This window comes from Aythya marila (genome assembly GCF_965140915.1).
Source record: "Aythya marila genome assembly, chromosome: 32".
Classification (NCBI taxonomy): Eukaryota; Metazoa; Chordata; class Aves; order Anseriformes; family Anatidae; genus Aythya; species Aythya marila.
The window spans coordinates 395,727-416,585 of record NC_139073.1 but is presented as its reverse complement, the minus strand read 5'-3'; the positions used below and the strand labels follow the sequence as shown (position 1 = coordinate 416,585).

The 20,859-nt window shown below is 46.4% G+C and overlaps 1 protein-coding gene and 1 pseudogene across 2 annotated transcripts; both read left to right on the top strand.

The window, feature by feature from the left end:
- Positions 1 to 3,034: 3,034 nt before the first annotated feature.
- Positions 3,035 to 12,870, top strand: LOC309889032 (ATPase family AAA domain-containing protein 2-like; the record flags this gene model as incomplete). Its single annotated transcript, XM_082781706.1, has 6 exons — positions 3,035 to 3,040; positions 3,303 to 3,401; positions 3,622 to 3,737; positions 4,686 to 4,860; positions 5,234 to 5,322; positions 9,451 to 12,870. The coding sequence occupies 6 exons, from the start codon at positions 3,035 to 3,037 to the stop codon at positions 9,620 to 9,622; spliced, it is 657 nt and encodes a 218-aa protein (XP_082637832.1). The 3' UTR covers positions 9,623 to 12,870.
- On the top strand, positions 5,537 to 7,551 carry LOC309889085 (E3 ubiquitin-protein ligase RNF114-like; annotated as a pseudogene). The gene is made up of 2 exons: positions 5,537 to 7,058; positions 7,273 to 7,551. The product of its transcript is annotated as an E3 ubiquitin-protein ligase RNF114-like (transcript).
- Positions 12,871 to 20,859: the final 7,989 nt, after the last annotated feature.

The following is a 20,859-nucleotide window of genomic DNA, read 5'->3' as shown; positions in this document are numbered from 1 at the left end:
CTAAACAGATCAGAACAGGGCAAGACTGTACTTAAGGACCGAAAAGGGTGTTGCAGTAGACGAGCTGACGAGTTAGATTATGTGATAGAGCTCAGCTGCACACCTGCAAAGGAACTCAGAGAGACAGTGACAGGAGGCTGAGCCCCAGAAAATACTTTGCTCCTCCCTTCAGAGGCCCAGAGGAGCAGAGAGATGCACAGTGGCAGGTGGGAACCCGAGGGAAGTTCTTCAGAGGAAGAATGGCTGGGCCATGGACTAGTAAGGGAGAAGCAGAGTTGACTCCTTTGGAGGTTTAGTTAGGAAAACATTAGCTCAAAGTCTTAATAAGAGGAGCTTGAATACAAGGAGGGGGCCAGTCTAGAGGGAGAAGCTTGGTTAAAGTGTGTGGGTTTCAGGGAGCTGTGCAGTAGAGACTTGCAGAGAGGAATTTTAAATAGCATGTTGAATGGGAAATCAATTGATGATCAAAATGCAAACTACAATTTTAAATCAGGAAAGAGCTAGAATATACTTTTATAATGAAAAATACGCCAGAAAAGAGTGAGGAAAGTGTCAGTGTTGTTATAAAGGAAGTTATTGGAAAAAGGAAAGGGTTAGAGGAGCACTAAAGCAGAGAAATTCATGCTTTTGTGATAGAAGTGTTGGAACACCAAGGACTGGAGATGGTAGTGATCACAAACTCATTTACTGATTGCTCAGTTTTCTGTGTGCTGTCTGTATACCCCATGGCACCTACCTTGCATTCAGAAAGCAATGCAACCTTTAGGGTTAAAAAATAAAAACCAAAGAGGGCAGTGCTTTCCAAGAAAAAAAGATAAGTCCTTTTGGCAAACAGGTAGGTGAACGGAGTATGTATGTTCCTTCCTCGGTGTCCTGCTGTTAACGTGAGAGGATATTCTCCAGAACCCAGTAGATAATTGCACTCTGGTTCTTGCCATCTTTCATGAAACAACTTCAGGTTACTTGACAGAAGCTAATGGCCTAAGCTTATGTGCATTTGGCATTGTTTTCTCATTGGTGAGCTTCAAGCCTGTGTCTGGCCCATTATTGCTCCCAGAATTTGTGGCAGAGCTAGACTTGGACTTAGATTACTACGCTTAGTCTTAGCACTACAGATTATTAAAACCCTTTCCATTAAATACTTTCTCAAACTAAGAAGTGGCTTTCTGAAATAGCTGTTTTCAGAAGATCTGCATCTTAGCTAAGCAATATGACAGATTTTTGCCTGTTGTTAAACACTGAGGCTGACGACAAGTCCATCAGCAGTTTCAGAGAGGACAGAACAATGTCTAGATGCATGCTCATCTGCTAGGATTTGTGATTTCTGAAACGTGACTTGCATAAATTCATCTTAAGGTTTTGCAGGATCCACTGTGTCATTAAAATAACGATAATAATAAAACTTACAGGCATCTGTGTAATGCATTTTGGATTTCATATAATTTGCAAAAGTACTTAACGATTCGGTGTCATTTTGTGGTACACTACAAACATCAAAAGGAAGTGAGAACAAAGAAAATGATGGTGAAGATGTTCCAAGGCGTTACAACCTTCGACAGAGTAAACCTGTTGACTGCTACCAAGCTCCTATGGAAAGTAGGTTGAACGCACAGTTTCTCTTAAAACCTTATTTCTTGCACATAAGTGAGATAAAATTTTTGAATGTAAATACATGTGTTTGCACACACAGTTCTGTTTCAGTTCTGTACCTTCATTCTGCACATGAACTTCACTGTTTTCATCAGACACGTGTGTCCTGTGCACATTGTATTTCTTTGCTGTTTGGCATGCTTAGTGCTATGTATCCTTGATATAACAGTAATTAATCACACTTAACAGTCTTGCTCTTGTGATTTTCAGTTCACCTTTAAACAGGGCGTAGTTTTCCACTTGTGCCATGCACTGATGAAAAGCAAAAACAGTTAAAAATTCTTCTGGAATTAGGGATGAGTGAAACACGTGGCATTTTCTTTATCTTTTGATATCCTCCTCTCTTAAATGTATCTGTATCATTATTCTAAATTCTTTCCTTTCAGTAAGACAAAGAGATCGAGAGAGGACTAACTCGGGCCAGCCCCATTCTGTCAGACAGAAAGAGTCACTTGAAAATGCTGGGTCACAAAAATATAGAAGACGTGCCAGGTTGGTGTATGGCTAGTGATAGCTCTTACTTATCCGTAGAGCTGTCAGTCTCCTTACTGCATAATGCTTCAAAGGGTTTTCAGTTTAGTGGTAATTACAGAGTAAGTTTATGATCGGTACTTTGGTAGTCTTAAGGTAGAGAGGAAAGAAATATTTGGAGGGGAGGAGGTGGATACTTTTAAGTTGGTTTCTTTTTTAACTCCAATATTTGTGGGTCGCTGATAAGATGATTATGGAGGTAGTGTCTGAGTTTCTGTAACTGAAATTCTTTGGTTCTGGAACTGAAGCCAGAATCCCCCCTTAAAAATCTTAGTCAGACTATTTAATCTTGAAGGATACAAATGATTTTCTTAAAACCGAAAATAATTTTATTCAATTTAGAGGGAGAGGCTTTATGGAAGTTTTGTTAGATTTAAAAAAAAAAAAAAAAAGAAAAAGTTATCACTCAAATACTGACTCTAGTTTCTGTTTGGAATCAACTAATGTTTCTATATGAAGTTAACCTTAAACAATAAAAGATCTAAATGAAATGATAAATTGCCTTAGTAATGATAAAGGCTTTTTGGATTCTGTAAGCAGTTAGTGCGTAGAGAATGCTGTTGATTGCCAGATATTTTGTTGAGCATTCTTGAAAGCAGACAGTTGTCACGAGGAAAATCATGTCATGGCCTTTGAAATCAGATTCCTAAGGAGTACAATGGACTGGAAAATAGATCTCAGAGTAAATTTTGAGATAGAATTCCCTTAATTTTTGGTGTTACTTAGTATCTGCTCTATTTTCTTTTTAACTTTCTGGTCTATATGCTTGCTTGCAGACAGAGACGTGCAGATGACATCAGTGATTCTACACCCTCTTGCTCATCTCCCTTGCTTAGCACGTGTGATACGGAGGATGGTGGTGAGAGCAGTGAGGATGGCGAGAGCAACCAAGAAGGTTGCTGTCGTTAGAGAATAGGGGAGGGATGAACCTCCTTCCAATGAATATTTAGCCATGTTTAAGTTTATCTGAATGTAACTGTGTAAGTTTATGTCAATTAATTAGGTCTTCTATATATTAATTAATGTCTTCTACATTTGCTTGGCATTATTACGAAAAACAAATCTTCGAGCTGCATCTTAAAGAAAAAGAAGCCCTATAACTTCTCCTTAATTCAAATCAGGACTTTTCGAGTGAAACGTCAGAAACGGGACCTAAAGAGAGTTCAGAGGGATCAAAAGAAAGTTGGAAGAAGTCAGGGAGATGCAATGCAAATAGTGTGGTAAGTCGTAAACTAATCATCATGTCAGTGAGTGTTTCCAGTGATTATGAAAGATCTCAGTGTGCCATCTACAACTACCTTTGTTGATGGTTTTCTCTAAAGCAACTTCAAAAATTGCCCAGAATGTTTCCATTGTGCTGAGATAATTTCTGATGAAACCTTGATCTAGATTGCTGCTTTCTTTAACATACAAACTCTGTTGTGTTGAATTTCTCTTTAGATTGGATTTGAGAACGTGGGTGGTCTTTCCGAACACATCGCAGCTTTGAAAGAGATGGTGATTTTTCCCTTCCTGTATCCAGAAGTTTTTCAGCGGTTCAATATTCAGCCCCCAAGGTAACTCAGTGATAAATCTTAAGTCAGCTGTTTTCAGGAGAAAGTTCAATTAAGGTATCAATATGCTTCCATGCTTCAACATTTTTGGCAGCGGTGAACATTTGTTTTAGTAGTAGCAAAAAGTGGTTTCTTAAAAACGGATAGAATCAAGAATATTTGTAGGTTAAAAATATAAGCAATGTCTTAAAATTTTAAGTTTTACCATCTGGTGTTTTTAAAAAGTTGGGTTAGTTGGGTTGGAGTGGTTTTGTTCTCAGTTTTATGTACAAGTCAGCTTGATTAGTTTGTAAGCAAGAAGGGATTATCTAGTGGAAGTCAATTGTAATATGTTGCCTGGAAGCCCAGTTGTTTTTCCTGCCTACTTTTGCTTTCTTTTTTTTTTTTTTTTCCTCTGAGTGCTAAGGCATCGCTTTTCCTTCCGGCTTTAGGCTTCCTCACTTGCCATCAGCAATAGATGGTCTGAGAGACCAAACCCAGTAACTTAATGCTTTTGAAAGGAGCATTAAATGCTTTACTAACAGATTCTGCATATTGTGAAAGCAAGAATATGCAGTTTATTGCTGAAGAATGAACTGGTGATTCACCATTCAGCCCATTCTCAGATTCTGTGCTGAAGTTTGCCCGTTTGGCTCCGGTTTGCTGTAATCACCCTGTTTGTCAGCAGTTTTGGAAGTGTCCTTCTGGGACAGTATGCTCTCTTTTGAAGGTTTTATACGTTTGAGTTACCCCCTTATTCATTTCTTTGGGTGAAAAAAATGAATTTTCTTGTGAAACGTTGTAAAAACGCAGAACTTCTATCTGTTCTGCCTCTACCCACACTTCAGCTATTACTGCTGTCTTGTACATGATGTGTTTTGGTTAGGAAGGATGAGTTTGTTCTAGAGACGATGGTTGTAGGAGGTACTCATCATGATGTTTTTTTTCCTATCTGGATCATTTTTATTGCAGAGGCTGTCTATTTTATGGCCCCCCAGGAACAGGGAAAACACTAGTTGCTCGTGCACTTGCCAGTGAATATAGTCGAAGTGACAGGAAAATATCATTTTTTATGAGAAATGCTTCAGACTGCATGAGAAAATACATGGGGGAATCAGAACGCCAACTTCGTGTGTTATTTGAACAGGTAAGGTTGAAATGCACAGTGTATTCTGTCAGAGTTGAAACCATTATTTTCTGTGGTCAACGTTTTTAAGTAGAACTTGCTCTTTTTTTTGTATTTTGTTAGTTTTTTTTTTTCCCACTGAAATGGAAATGCCAGTGTTTCTGCTGTGAATGTCAGCTGTAAGAACTACTGGAACAATTTGCTTCCTGTCACCCGGATACAGTGGGTTGACACAGACTGTCTTCTGTTAGTCATGCCAGATACTCCAGTAGCTCTATCAGTAGAGGTCCCAGAGGCTAAAATGAAAGATCTAGTTTAGATGACATTCCAACCATGATGTTTTTGTGCATTTTTCCTTTAAATAATGCTGTTTTACTCTGTGTTTTTGTGCTAGGCCTATCAGATGCGACCTTCAATTATTTTCTTTGACGAGATAGATGGTCTCTCTCCTGTGCACTCCAGTAAACAAGACCACATTCACAGAATCACAGAATCACAGAATTTCTAGGTTGGAAGAGACCTCAAGATCATCGAGTCCAACCTCTGACCTAACGCTAACAGTCCCCACTAAACCATATCCCTAAGCTCTACATCTAAACGTCTTTTAAAGACTTCCAGGGATGGTGACTCCACCACCTCCCTGGGCAGCCTGTTCCAGTGTCTAACAACCCTTTCAGTAAAGAAGTTCTTCCTAACATCTAACCTAAAACTCCCCTGGCGCAACTTAAGCCCATTCCCCCTCGTCCTGTCAGCAGTCACGTGGGAGAACAGGCCAACCCCCACCTCACTACAGCCTCCTTTAAGGTATCTGTAGAGAGCAATAAGGTCGCCCCTGAGCCTCCTGTTCTCCAGGCTGAACAAGCCCAGCTCCTTCAGCCGCTCCTCGTAGGACTTGTTCTCCAGGCACCTCACCAGCTTCGTCGCCCTTCTCTGCACCCGCTCAAGTCCCTCGATGTCCTTCTTGTAGCGAGGAGCCCAAAACTGAACACAGTACTCGAGGTGCGGTGTCACCAGAGCCGAGTCCAGGGGGGCCAATAACCTCCCTAGCCCTGCTGGTCACACTGTTTCTGATACAAGCCAGGATGCTGTTGGCCTTCTTGGCCACCTGAGCACACCGCTGGCTCATATTCAGCCGACTATCCACCATCACTCCCAGGACCTTCTCTGCCAGGCAGCTCTCCAACCACTCATCTCCCAGCCTGTAGCTCTGCTTGGGGTTATTGCGCCCCAGGTGCAGGACCCGGCACTTGGCCTTGTTGAACTTCATGCAGTTGACCTCAGCCCATCGGTGCAGCCTATCCAGATCCTCCTGCAGAGCTTTCCTACCCTCGAGCAGATCGACACACGCACCTAACTTGGTGTCATCTGCAAACTTACTGAGGGTGCACTCAATGCCCTCATCCAGATCATCGATGAAGATATTAAAGAGGACCGGCCCCAGCACTGAGCCCTGGGGGACGCCACTAGTGACTGGCCTCCAACTGGACTTGACTCCATTTACCACGACTCTTTGGGCCCGGCTATCCAGCCAGTTTCTAACCCAACGAAGCGTGCGCCAGGGCCGTGGCCGTGCGGCGGCTGCCGGCGAGATGGCGGTGGCAGGGGGCGGTGGCGGATCCTCGGCATCCTGCGCACCCTCCGCCCGCGGCCTCGAGCGGCCCGACCCGCTGGCGCGCCTCACCTGCCCCGTGTGCCTCGAGGTGTTCGACAGCCCCATGCGCGTCCCCTGCGGACACGTGTTTTGCACACCATGCCTGCAGGAGTGCCTCAAGCTCAAAAAGCCAGTCTGTGGTGTCTGCCGCAGCACCCTGGCGCCTGGCAGCAGGGCTCTGGACTTGGAAAAGCAGTTCGAAGCGACAGAAAGCACTTGTAATGGCTGCAACAAAAAGATGTTTCTCTCAAAGATGCGCAGCCACACAGCTTCTTGTTCAAAGTACCAGAACTATATCATGGAAGGTGTGAAAGCTGTGACTAAAGAACCACTCCACAACACCAGGAACTTCCCCAATCGCTTCACCTTTCCTTGTCCATATTGCAGCAAGAAAAGCTTTGATCAAGAAGGACTAGTTGAGCACTGAAAAACATTGCACAGCATGGATGCAAAACAAGTGGTTTGCCCAATTTGTGCCTCGATGCCGTGGGGAGATCCAAATTACAGGAGTGCTAACTTCATGGAACACCTTCAGAGACGACACTGGTTTTCATACGATACTTTTGTGGTACGTGTTTCTTCATCCTTGGAATACGTGAGCCTGATGACTCTTAAAACCCAGCTTTTTTTATGTAGCCACTACTGTAAAATGTAGTCCTTGCAGATGGTATAATGCGAGAAGTTGAATTACTGTTAAGTCAGAGGAGGAGACAGCTGGTTTTGTGTTGTGTTAACCAATATGGCCCTGGCAGTAAAAGAATTTCTGTACCCTTTGTTCATAGGATTATGATGCTGATGAAGATGATATGATGGCACAGGTTTTGATGCGTTCTTTGCGGGATAAATAAAATAAAAAAGAAGACTAATTGTCAAACCAAGCTTCCATGAGAGGGAAATGGCCAGCATTCTTGCACTTCTCCCTGTCCATGCCAAGATGAACTCAGGCATTCAGAAATATGGAAAACTTTAATCTTAGTTTTGAATCCCCATTTGATCTTTTGGTATCATTCTTGTTTTTTATTAATATGACTATGTTGTTCAACCACGTTCTTTTTTGTTTCACACAAAGCTTATTTATAGGTCAGTGTGGAGGAGACAGTTCTGTTTTCCTTCACATCTGCCTGTTTTCTGATTGCTTTCTGCCAGTTGTGCTAGTTTGACTAAAGCCAGAAATACTCCAAATTGACTGGCATGAACTAGCTGGTAAACCTCTTCTTCCCCTGATCTTGTTTACATTTCTTAAATGATAGTATGAGAGGTGTCTTTGTGGCTCTTTTCCTTTAGTGAGACCCCTAGGTGCTAACTCACCAGATTAGTTCCTGTTTCAACTGGCCTATGATGCCTGTGATTTCATGATGTTTACCAGTGTGTGAATTCTCACAGGCAGCCTCTCAATTATATGGAAAACATGTCTTCAGTATGTCTTCAAACTGCAACATTCCTTAGCAAAAATGTTTGAAGCTGAGTAAGAAACTAGTTCAAAACACTTTAGTTCTATACCTGATGACGATTTTGTTCCATACTTTGACCATAATTTCTAGCCTGCCTGGAAAACAGAACTTTGGTGTTAGCTAAAATGCATAACTTTCAACTGTTATAGCAAATATTAATCATTTGTTGGCCTTATTAAACTGGTGTTTAAAAAATCGGTTTTCTAGGAATCTTAAGCCTTATGCTTGTAGGGGAATTCAGAAGCTTTTTCAATATCCGTATCTTATGTCAACTAAAAATTTCATATATATATTCCTAGTTGTTCCATCCCTCAAGGCAAGCTGGTAGCAAAACTTATAACCCGTAGCACTTGCACAGCACTGCCTTCTGCATTGCAGATTCTAACAAGTATTTTGAATTCCTGTTTTTACTTAAACGTCGCTAAGGTAGCTGAAGCTGTACTTAGATTGTTTTCCATATACATACAGGATGGAGGTATAGCTTTCAAAGAAAATGTAAAATATAAACAAGTTTGAATTCATAGACAATGGATACTTGATACTCAGTTATACACTTTCATTGTAGAGTTTCATTTTTAGTTTAACACTAATTGCACGGTCAATATGCTGAGATCAAGCAGTCTCAGAGACCCGAACAGAGCTTGGAAATTGGAGTAGTAGTGCTGAGATGTCTGGTCTCATTGAACTTGGCATGCCTGATTGGAGCAGCGGACCTGCATCACCACAGAACTGAGTACTAATCAATTTATTTGACCAATAAACTTCACACTCTGCAGACTGCAGCATAGCCTTACCCCTAAGAAATGAAACGCACCCCAGCTAAAACATCTTGATTAAACTTTGTGTCCAGCAAGTTTGTGGCTTCTAATATATTTAACTTGGTTTTGGTGTGCTTTCCCTAATGTGGTAAGGCTGGTATAGATTCTCACTGAGGTATCTGCTTGGTGACTGCAATCTTAGTCTTAGGGAAAGAATACATCAGTGTGGGAAAAGTACTGTGTTATGGGGTTGGTGATTCCTAATGCTTGGTCTGTGAAGAGATTACAATGTGCTAGTGGTTGGGTAGGGATTTCTAGGTTCTGGCTATGACAAAGTTTTGTGATAAAGATTGGCCTGAGTCTAGATTTCTGCAACTGTTCTAAGTGCACTTCCATGCAATTCTGACATTCATAGGTATTACAGTTTTGCACCTACATAAAATCTGCTTGATCTTTGGGGAATGAAAAAAAAAAAAAAGGATGATGACCTGTTTAATTTACTGTGAACACGTTAATTTATCCTGAAAACTTGTAACTCAATGCCAAAACAGGTGATTCTAAACTATAGTTGAAACCAATTTACTAAGCCTGATATCAGCAAGTGGTCTGTGTTAACTTACCTATTTTTTATGTCTTAAAATGAGTCTTGTCCTTAAAAAGCTTGTCCATTATGACTACTCATGGAAGAAAGTCATGTGGAATGGAACAAAATTTACTGAACCGGTAAGTAAAACCTATATTTTTCTATTAGTTCCATTGTTTCAACTCTTCTGACGCTTATGGACAGCATAGATAACAGAGGGGAGATTGTGGTAATCGGAGCTACCAACAGACTGGATTCTATAGATCCTGCTTTACGAAGACCAGGACGCTTTGACAGAGAGTTCCTCTTCAAATTGCTAAATACAGAGGTGAGAACTTAAATTCAACATTAGTGCTACCATGGCAAAGTCCAACTTTATAGGGAAAAAAAAAATGACAACTTGAACAAAAGAGTGATATGTGGAGACACTGCCTTGTTCCATGGAGGGCAAATCTGGTACTGGATATATATGGTCAGAATGATACCACCAAGTAGTTAGTTCTATAACCAAACCTTTCATTTCCAAAGTTGTACCTGTTTACTTAATTATTTAGTCCACTTGGGCGCTTTCATCATGAAGTTGTGTTTTTGGTCTCAATCCTTCACTTATGAATGAATAGGGGACGTGTTTGCATTTGATTGTGCCCCGGATCAGTGATAGTAGTTTGAGTCATAATTTTGTCTTTTTTTTTCTTACTAGGAAATTAAGAAAGAAATCTCAGCCTTCTGGTCCGACACGTAGTCTTCAACATACTTTTTACTCTCCAGAGGCTTTTGTTGCACACTGTTCTGTTATTTGTAAGCAATTTAGTAAATAGTATCTCATATAGGTATATAAAATTTCATATATACGTATTTTAAGATATTTTAAATAAATTCGTTTATTTGACCTTTCTTAAATATATTTAAGTACTTTTATTTGATATTTTTGTTCTATATATGTAGCTCTCTTTTTATTATCCTATATATATATAGGATAATAGAGAAGTGAGAAACAAAGGAAAGAAACCAAAAGCACCTTCCCCCCCCATCCACCCTCTTCCACCTCCTGCCCCCGAGCGGGGGGGGGTCCCATTGGACCGCGCGGCCCGCCCCTCGCCGGGGCCCCCGCGATCCGATTCGTGGAGGAGCCTCCTGCGGTCCCGCCCCTTCGGCCCTTCTGTGGTCACGCCTCTCCGCTGTCAATCACAGCCGGACCCGATTCTGAGTGGGCAGCGGCGCGGGGCGCATTGTGGGGGCCGGAGCAGAGCGGTCGCCATGGAGACGGGGCCTGGTCCCGCTCTGCGAGCCTGACCCCCGGCCCCTGACCTCTTCTTGACCTTTACCAGTGACCCCGGCCCCAAATGAGACCCCCCAAGGCGTCCCCATTGACTCCCCAGTCAGTAGGATTGTAAAGTACGAATGTTTATTCAGCGCAGGGCAGAGCGGGGGATAGTCCCACCAAAGACGTGCGCACCCGACGTGGCAACTTGCCTTGCTTATCTGCAGCAAAGAGTTACGTAGGCCTGAAGTTTCACAACGCGCCCGTACCTATTCATAGCCTGTCCCCGCTTCGTCTTAAAATGAGTCCCAAGCAGTCATTGCTGGAAACTCCTCCCATCTGCGCTTGCGCAGTGTGTCTTGGTGGTGGTCGTTGGGGGTCGTGGGGATGAAGGCTGGTGACTCTTCCTCGTCACTGCTCCTTGACCTCTTGTCTCTGCGCAGACTCAGTTGCTCCTTGGCTCTTGTCCATCCGCAGTGTAATACACAATAAATGTTTGTTCATTGTCTTTTGTATTATAAAAACAAGGAGTTCTGTTTGAGGAACGGGAGTTGTGAAAACTCCCTGCTGAAGTAAGGAGCTGTATAATGCTTTGCTAGACACTATGAAAATTCTTTTGCTTAATGTAACAAAATAGAGAACCCCCTCCCCTTCTCTCCTTCTGCATCTCAGTAGCCTCTTTTGTTAAAAAACCACTGCTGCAAAGCTCATGTAACCATCTCCTGATAAGTTGTTAAACTAGTGTATCACCATCCTGCCTTCCTGTCTCACGCTGGCCCAACATGACCAAAAAAAACAAAAAACAAGGTGAACCACAACGCCGAGGAAGACTATGGCCTTCATCTTCACGACCACCAGAGGGACAGAGACGACCCCCTAGCAACAGTGCGCGCAGTCGCAGAATATACCAGATGTGCTGCGTAATCCCGGAATTACCAAAATATAAAAAGGGACCCTGGCGGGGGTGAGATGCGCGCCGTTGGCGGAGCCGAGACTCCCCGGCCGCCCAGCGCTGTTTTCCTTGCTGTTGCTTACTCAATAAATTCCTTTCTATTATTAACGCAATGCTCTCTGAAAATTAATTAAGGGGGCAACTTCTACAACCCTCCTTCTTCTCCTGCCTTCTTAGAAGCTGACAGCTTAGCTGTCTACAAGAAAGAAGCGGAGAGCTTGCACAGCATTCTGTCCTTCGTCAGCAGCACGCAACAGGTAGGTGTGGCCTTGCCATGGTGGCTGTGCCTGTGTCTCCTGAGGGTCGCGCAGCTCTGCTGCCAGGATGCTGGCGGGCTGCTGGCGAGGCAGAGCTGCCGCCCTCCAGGAGCCCCGCACAGCCCTGAGCCCCTCGAGGCTTTGGTCCTGCTGCCGGCCATGGGTCTCCCCTCTCACACTCCCCGTTGGTCTCTCTGCCACCCGGCTGCCAGGATAAAGACCTGAAGATGAAGTTCCTAAGGAGCGTCATCAGCGTCTGCAGAACCGCCAGAAACTGCGGCCTGTGGAGCGGCCTCGATGCCTTCTGCAGCAAATACCAGCTGGCAGAGCATATTAAGGTGAGGGGACACCCCCTGGTGGCTCTGGGAGGGGTGCAAGGGCAGGCTGTGGGGACGGGACTCTCGAGGGCTTTGGCGGGGGCAAGCGCTGCGTGGACACTCAGCTGCCCCCGACGGCCTTGGGGCCATTGAGAAGCCCCGCCAGCGGAGAGCTCAGCAGCAGGGAGGTGGCAGGGCGGCCCTCTGGGTGCCACAGCTGGCTGGGGGCACTGGGGCTCCACCGGCCCTTCTGACCTGGACCAGCTCTGCTGGCGCTGCCGAGCTGTGCCGCCCGATGCCCGGTGCCATCCCGGTTGTGCTGTGCAGGTGCTGCTGGAAGACGAGCCCTTGGACGTTCTGCACACAGCGGTGCAGCAGCAAGCCATGCTTGCACTTCGCCACTTGAGGTACGTGCCCAGCCCCTGCTCTGGCCCTGGGCCCAGCTTCCAGGCTTCCCCTGTCTAGGCAGCAGCCTGGCAGTGCCGGCCGCGGGGCCGCTGCTCGCCAAGCCTCGGGGCTTCTGGAAGGTGGAAGGCAGCCCCCATGGCAGGGACCGAGGCCCCGCAGTGCTGCGTCCTCCTCCCTGAGGCCCTGAGGCCCTGCTCCCAGCACCGTGACAACAAGGCCCCTTGCTTTCTTTGCAGCTATGTCAAGTCAGTGCTGGAGGGCAAGAAGAGCATCCTGCTCGTGTGCTTCAATAGCATCTTCTTGCTTCCTTCACACGAGCATTTGGAGGGCCCGAGCCGTGTCAGCTACTTGGAGGTATGCTCTGGGAGAGCTCTTGGAACATCCATCCCTCTGGGTTGGTCCCTGGCTGCTCTGTGCTGAGATCTGTGCAGATCCTGGCAGAGGGAGAGGGACTGGAGATCCACTGCCATCCCTTTGTTGTCCTTGCAGACCCTGGATGCCATGGACCACATGCTGGAGCTATTCATCAGGAATTCTCCCGTCTCCGGCTTCAGTGAGCTGCAGGACATCTTGCAGGTCTGCCACTTGCCAAGAGCAGTGTTCCCAGGGGCGCTTCCTCACCCGGAGGGAATTCAGCATCCACTCCGGAACGGACAGGCCCTACTGCAGTGCCACGCACAGGCAGCACAGGGCAGGAAGGGTGCCCGCCTCCCTTGGGGGAACCGGGGGCTGCCCACTGAGGTCTTCTGGCAGCCCCGTATCCCACGGGGCCACTGCTCGCCAAGCCTCGGGGCTTCTGGAAGGTGGAAGGCAGTCCCCATGGCAGGGACCGAGGCCCCGCAGTGCTGCATCCTCCTCCCTGAGCCCCGCACAGCCCTGAGCCCCTTGAGGCTTTGGTCCTGCTGCTGGCCATGGGTCTCCCCTCTCACACTCCTGGGGCAGTTGGTGGGATGGCTCCTCCTTTGCCACACTTGCGAGAATAGGCAGCTACGATGGGAGGCTTTGGATGCTCTTCATTACCTCTTCCGATTCATCCAGAAAAACAGTAAGAGAAGCTGTGTTGGGCTGCCCTCCCCTCCAGCCGAGAGGCTCCCCCCTAAAAAAACGGGACTGGCTGGATACCCCTGGTGGGGTGGGGGGTAAAAGGAAAGGGTAAAAAGGGGGGGAGGAGGAAAGGAGGAAATAGGGTACAAGTGGTAGGGTAAAAAGAGGGGGTATGAGGGGAAGGGCAGACGGATGGGGGCAAAAAGGGGGAGGGCAAGAGGGGGAGGGGGGCAAGAGGGGGCTGGTTTAAGGGGGGGGGAAGGGGATACCGGGCGCCAGGGGCAGGGGGCGGGGCCGCGCGGCCGCCATTTTGTGGCGTCTTCAGAAATGGCCCGGCTCCATTTCCGCCAACCGGACAGGAACCGGGGGGTCGACCGGGAAAAGGAGAGGATGAGGGGTAGCACCAGACACCCCCCCCCCGCCGTCATGTCCCTCCCCCTCCCCACCCCCCCCAGGCCTCTCCCTCCCCCCTCGGCCGCCCCCACCTCCCGGCGCCTCACAGCTGCGCCCGCCAATCGGCGGGCTCCCTCCGCTGAACGACGCGCCGCTCGGCCAATAGGCTGCGGCGCCCCCTCACGGGAGGCGGGCCCAACATCTCCCTGCCCCGAAGCGGCCGCTGAAGCCGCCGCCAAACGCCCGAGCCCGGCCGGGGAGGCGGCGGGACGGCCAGGGAGGCGCCGCGGGCCGGGGCCGGCCCCGCACTTACCGCCGTAGCCCTGCTCCATGGCGGCCGCCCTCCGCCCGCGGCACCGCTCCGCCGCCCGGGCGCTCAGTGCGCAGCCGCGCGGCGCCCGCCGCCCATTGGGCCCCGCCGGCCCCTTCGGCCCGCCCACGAAGCGCTGCTATTGGCCGCCATCCGCGTCGGCCGCTATTGGCTGAGCTCGCCCCGAGGCGCGGCCCGGACGCCGATCCCATTGGACCGCGCGGCCCGCCCCTCGCCGGGGCCCCCGCGATCCGATTCGTGGAGGAGCCTCCTGCGGTCCCGCCCCTTCGGCCCTTCTGCGGTCACGCCTCTCCGCTGTCAATCACAGCCGGACCCGATTCTGAGTGGGCAGCGGCGCGGGGCGCATTGTGGGGGCCGGAGCAGAGCGGTCGCCATGGAGACGGGGCCTGGTCCCGCTCTGCGAGCCTGACCCCCGGCCCCTGACCTCTTCTTGACCTTTACCAGTGACCCCGGCCCCAAATGAGACCCCCCAAGGCGTCCCCATTGACTCCCCAGTCAGTAGGATTGTAAAGTACGAATGTTTATTCAGCGCAGGGCAGAGCGGGGGATAGTCCCACCAAAGACGTGCGCACCCGACGTGGCAACTTGCCTTGCTTATCTGCAGCAAAGAGTTACGTAGGCCTGAAGTTTCACAACGCGCCCGTACCTATTCATAGCCTGTCCCCGCTTCGTCTTAAAATGAGTCCCAAGCAGTCATTGCTGGAAACTCCTCCCATCTGCGCTTGCGCAGTGTGTCTTGGTGGTGGTCGTCGGGGGTCGTGGGGATGAAGGCTGGTGACTCTTCCTCGTCACTGCTCCTTGACCTCTTGTCTCTGCGCAGACTCAGTTGCTCCTTGGCTCTTGTCCATCCGCAGGACCAGTTTCTGCCAGTTTCTTAAGACAGGCTCCCAGTCTTCGTGGGAGACTGACCTTGGGAAGGGGCCCACGGCTTCTCGCTTTAGGTAATTTGCACGGGACAGGGCAGGAGTGATTCAAAGATCGAAGCCGAAATTCCTTTAAGTGGTATATTCTTTATTGCAGCGCTGGATGCACGGGGTTCTCTCCACCTATCGTGCATACTCAAAGCAGAAAGCAGTCTTGAATTTATACAATCAATCTATCAATATTCTACAAGCACCTATACATATGCATTACCTATCCCCGCCTTCCCTCGCTTCTCATGCCAATTAGTCTTTTGGCACCTTGCGCCTGCGCAGAGCCTTCCAAGAATTGTGGGCAGGGGTCTTTGGGACGTGGGCAGGGGTCTTTGGGAGGAAGACCCCGAGTCTTCCTCACAGTGTACTTTTCACCTTTGGTCAGGAATCTGCTGAATTGGCATGTTTCTTAATTGCAAGAGCTGGTTGTTGCTAATTCTCCCATTTGTTGTATCTTTATAATGAATTCCAATGTCCAGTTTCGAGATTTATAGTCCTTACAATATGGGATGTACAAGCGGTTGTTAAAGCCATTGCGGATAAAGGGCTTCATTCTGCAATGATCTCCACCCTCATAGATGGTGTTTTCGGGGGAGACAATATGCTCCTGTTTGATATAAAACAAACTTGTCGACTGATCTTTGACGGGGGGGGGGATGATCATTTTTAAACAAGAATGGGAGGACAACTGTATGCTAGCCTGCAGTGCCTAATGGGTATGGACCCAACAGTGATCACCCCCCAGGCGCAAGCCCAGGGCCTGTGGGCCCATGGCAACGCTCCAACTTCCAGTGGAAAATGCTGCCTCAAGGAAAGATCAACTCGCCTACTGTTTGCCAGATCACAGTGGCTTGGGCGCTGGCACCAGTTCGGCGCATTGACCCGACCGCGACTCAGAATAAAACTAATGAAAACTGAGTTTCTGTTCACAGGAACGGATCATCGGACACCCCCGTAATCTGTATACCCCGGTGACAAGAGAAGACAATAAGTCAGCAAGCGTCCTGTCTAAGCCTGAGAGTTCCACACTGGCAGAATCCAGACAACAGCGAAGCGACCTCCGTGGGTGGGGGGCTGCGATGCCGTTGTGTGATCTTATCTTTGGACCTTGTATACTAAATAAGCTTGTGTTGTTTGTTAAAAGCTGGTTAGAGAAAGTTTACATTATGTTGGTAGAACACCAACAGCTACTTTAAGAGTGTATTTACTCAGGGTTACCAGTTACCTCCTAGTTTTCTCCTGGTTATTGTGCCTTATGTTTTTTATTTAAGTTATGATGTCTACGTCTTAAGATTGTTATATTTTAGCTAATTTGGTTGTGCATAGGGAGGGGGGAAATGTGGGTAGTTAGGGTCTGGCGGCCGGAAGATGTCGTGCTGTACGGAAAGGTGGAGCCCGTCCCTTGATGGACAGTAGCGTGTGGGCTGTGATGTAAGCAAGCGGAAGAGGCGCTATGGGCCTCGGGTATATAACCCCATGTGACTCGACAATAAACGCCATTTGCCATCCAGCACGTTGGTGTCTGTGAGCCGATGGACCGAGCGGCCTGGGGTTGGTCGCCGTGCCGTTCCTGAACCAGGTCGCCACTGCCCCCTGAAGGCAACACATAAGTTAGTGATACTACTGAAAGAGTTGTGGTTCAGATGTAGATCTGATTTCTCCTAAGCACGCTGAATTCACAGCTGTTGATCCTCCAGAGGAGGCTTTGCAATTGAACACGTGGAGAATAGGTAAATTTCCCGCTGTTGTTTTCCTCTCCTCTTGTTTTGTTTTGTTTTGTTTTTTTCCTAGTAGCATAGGCTTAAGACTCTGAAGAAACGGGCTGCTTTTTTTCATTTCCAGCACTGGCTGTTCCTCCTCAGTCCCGCCTTGTATTTTTTCAGTCATAGGGTATGTGAATGTAAATTCTTGGGAGAGAGGTAGAAAACTCTGTTTCAACTGGTGTTTTTTTCAGCTCTGTGGGGAGAACAAATAGGGTGGTTTTGAATATTCTGGCTCTTATTCAGAGCAGCATGTGGAGGGAGAGAGATGCGTTTGCTTTTTTAGTGCAATGGCTTCAGAAGCAAGAGGGGAAAAAACACTTTCTCTGGGAGCTGGAGAAGGTGTCCTAATCACCGGAGAGGTTTCTAAATGGCATATCTTTGCGAGTGTTCTGTAGTCCGGAGGTTTTTGTTTGTTTGACTTTGGAAGGTTTTCCTCTTAATATTCACGTCCTTCAGCAGAAGTGAGAAATGTGATCTTATTTTGTGCAGTGTCGCGGACCCTCCGAAATCTGCTGGGAATGATGAATACCTCGCACAGTACCAATGTGATGACGGTGGAGAGAAGGAGAAACCAAGACGATCAAAAGAGCGTGACCTCATTTCAAAAGAAAACGTTTTGTCCGGCAAAGAGTCTTGTGAGCCTGGTGAGAAATTGTGGCAAACTTCCTCTTTCAAGTCTGACACTGAATGTAGCTCTAAAAACCTTTCCTCCTCAGCTATTACAGAGAGATGCCAAGATACAAAGGACGAGACTAAAACCACTGACAAAGGGCGTTACCAAAGCAAGAGGGAACGTGCTCCTACTGAAGAGAAGGAGAGTCCAAAAGCAGGTCCTTCCAGCAAGAGGAGGTGCTCTCAGAGCATGGAAGTTGTTGAGCAAAAGCGTCACAAGCAGGAGTACTGGGAGGGAAGCAGGTGCAGAGCTTTCCCTGCTGAAAGAAACAGCCCTGAGAATGGCAGACGAGCAGTCAAATATTCAAAGTACAGATCTGGCAGTGGAGGAAGATCAGAACAAGGTAGCAATAGATATTACCGATCCAAAGGGGAAAGAAGTTGGAGCAGAGAAAGATACTATCGAGATGAAGCACGGAGATGGGAAAGATGTAGCTATTAGAACGATTACTATTCACCTCATGCGACAGGAGACAGTAGAGAGAGAAAGTTCTCTCACGGAGATGCAGCCCTTGACAAATCGACTGCAACTTAACTACAGCAGGTCACATAAGCGTTATCATTACAAAAGCGGATGGCCTCACGGTTCCCTCTTGAGAGAGGAAGATGTACGTCGCTTTAGCACACCCCGAGCAGACTTGCATCGTTGCTCAGTACTTCAGCAACATTCCGGAAGACATTCTCGTGAAAGACATGCGCTTCCACCTGTGTCAGCTCATTTGGAGAACTGTCGCCAGAAAAATGAAACAGAAGGAAACAGAAAAAGAAAATATACCCGTGCAGAAGGTAGTGAAAGTGAAATAGAAAGGAAAGACAGAAAGATAGAAAAGGAGCTTTTAGGTGGTGAAAAAAATGCAAAAATATCACAAGTTCTAGAAGAAAAAGAAGTCTAAAGATAAACATGGAGAGAAGGATTCTAAGTAAGCAAGGATTCCAGCATACTCTGCATTTTTTATCCTAATTCTTTTCTGGGTGCTTCTCATGTCTTCCTTTTTTTTTTTTTTCTCTTTTTTTTTTCTTCTCTCTTTTTTTTTTTTCTGGTAGTTTCTAAGTTATTTAGATAGCATCAGCTGACTGGGGATCATGTTGTTAGGTTGATCAGTGAAGACGTGAAAGCTATTGTTGAATTGTGTCAGAGCTTTGGACCACATAATTCGAATCACATCCGTACACCATTCTGGATTAGGTTAAAAGTTTTTTTCTGCTTGCACCTATTCCAGAGCTAGCCATTGTTAATGATCTGTGTACAAACCAGGACCTATGGTCCTTCAATCTGAGGGCTTAAGTTTGCTGCATCTAAAGTAAGTTGCGTGTGCACATAGCACCACAAAATAGCTGACATGCTGCAAATCATCACCTGTGGTAAAATAAATCAAGTTTCATATAGGCAACAAGTGCCACATCTTTTTTTTCTCTTTTTAACTTGCATGTTTCTTTCAGACTTCACGATTTGTGTTTCTGTGCGCTCCACTTTGACAATGCCAATCGCAAGCGTAAAAGAAGAAGAAAAAGGAGAAGAAGAAAAAGGAGAAACACCAGGAAAGCGAAAGGCTCCTTGGAACACTTAGATCATTGTTTCCAGAAGATAATGTGGGAGAAGAAGGAAGAATGCCATCCTCCAGATGGCTCTTCATGTGAGCAATGCAGAAGCGAGGGCAGTAAACAACCTTACAAGGAAAGGAAGCCTTCCAGCGCAGGCGAAAGCAAGAAATACAGCTCCATGGCATCCAACGAGTATATTAAAGGTAAGCGGCCGCAGTGTGTTTGAGGAATTCCTTTTATATTAATGTAGAGATTATTTCAACCAGTCTTGAAGTGCTTGATGACTTAACAGTCTGCAGATTTATTATCAAATCAAAAAAAGCCGACTTGGTAGACTATTTTTTTCCCAGTTTTGAATGACCACTAGGAAGAAGGTTGTTCCGGCATCAAACAGGATCTTGGCTTCACCCGGACAAGCACTATCACCCATTTTCATGGCACTTTTTAAAAGATCAGTAGAGAATATTTTACAAGTTGTGCAGAAGATCTTCCCGTATGCACAGCTTGCGCTAAAGGAGGACCGACAGCAAGATATAACCACAGCATCCACTTCTTTATAATTCCTCTAAAGCAAAAACTTGTGGTTTGTGCAATCAACTTAAACCTTTCAGACATAATGATGGTAGAATTTTATTTTTTGCATGTGCATGTCTTTCTTTTGGGCATGTCTGGAATATAACGCATAGGTTTTATTGTGGATTCGAAACTGAAATGCCAAATGGAAGCTCTGAATGACTCAATACACAGTAAAGGACGATGCGTTCTCTACTGAAGCATCCTGCTTCTGATGGCAGCTAAGATAATTAGCATTTGTAGAGGTTGACTTGAGGTTTGAAGTATAAGGCACCTATTTTTCTTTCAAAAATCAAAACTCAGATCTTTGGAGGGGAAGCATTTCTAGGTCAATGTTTCTAATTCCTTTCTGAAGAATGTCAGGACCAGGATACAAGTATAACTGGTCTAAGCTAAATATTGTTTTAGCTATCATCATTTTTAACCAGTCTCCTAATTTAAATGTTTGTGGATCATACTATACATGTGCACGTGAGATCAATTAGCATTAATACTTACTAGACGAATGGAATTCTGTGACCATCACATCCTTTATCACCGTGCTTTCATTGTGGGAACCTCCTCCAGAAAGAAATGTTCTTTTTTTTTTTTTTTTTTTTTTAGTTATTTAGCAACTGCAGAAATTGTTCGTAATCTCCTTTATTCCAAGGGGGAGAAAAAAATCACCAAGAGTAGCATACCTTATCACATCAGTGATACCACATCAGTGGGACTTAGTACAGCTTTGTAGGGCCTTGTGCCATCTCCTTAAATCTGTGGTGGGATGAACTCTAGGAAATAGCTTTCAGTGTGTGCTCTCAAATGAAGAAAGGGTTTTGGCACTTATTTAGAAGCTGTATTAATGTAAGAGAAAGAGACAAAGGCTATTCAGGAAAGTTAACAAACCTCTTTTGCCTTTCAGAGCATTTCAATCGTATTTTACAAGATGATATGTTCGACAGTGATGACGATGCATCCTTGGTTTCTGGAGATGAATTAAAAGATGGAATGCCTGACGGACCAGAGAAAAAACGCCTCTGTTTCAGCAGGTAAAGAAAGATAGATCCCTGTTACGTTTAAATTCTCAGGTCTGCTGAGTCTTTTAAACAGTTCCAGCTGTTAAAAGTGCGAGGGGTGGTAGACGAAGGGGTAACATCAAGTTTGTGTGTTG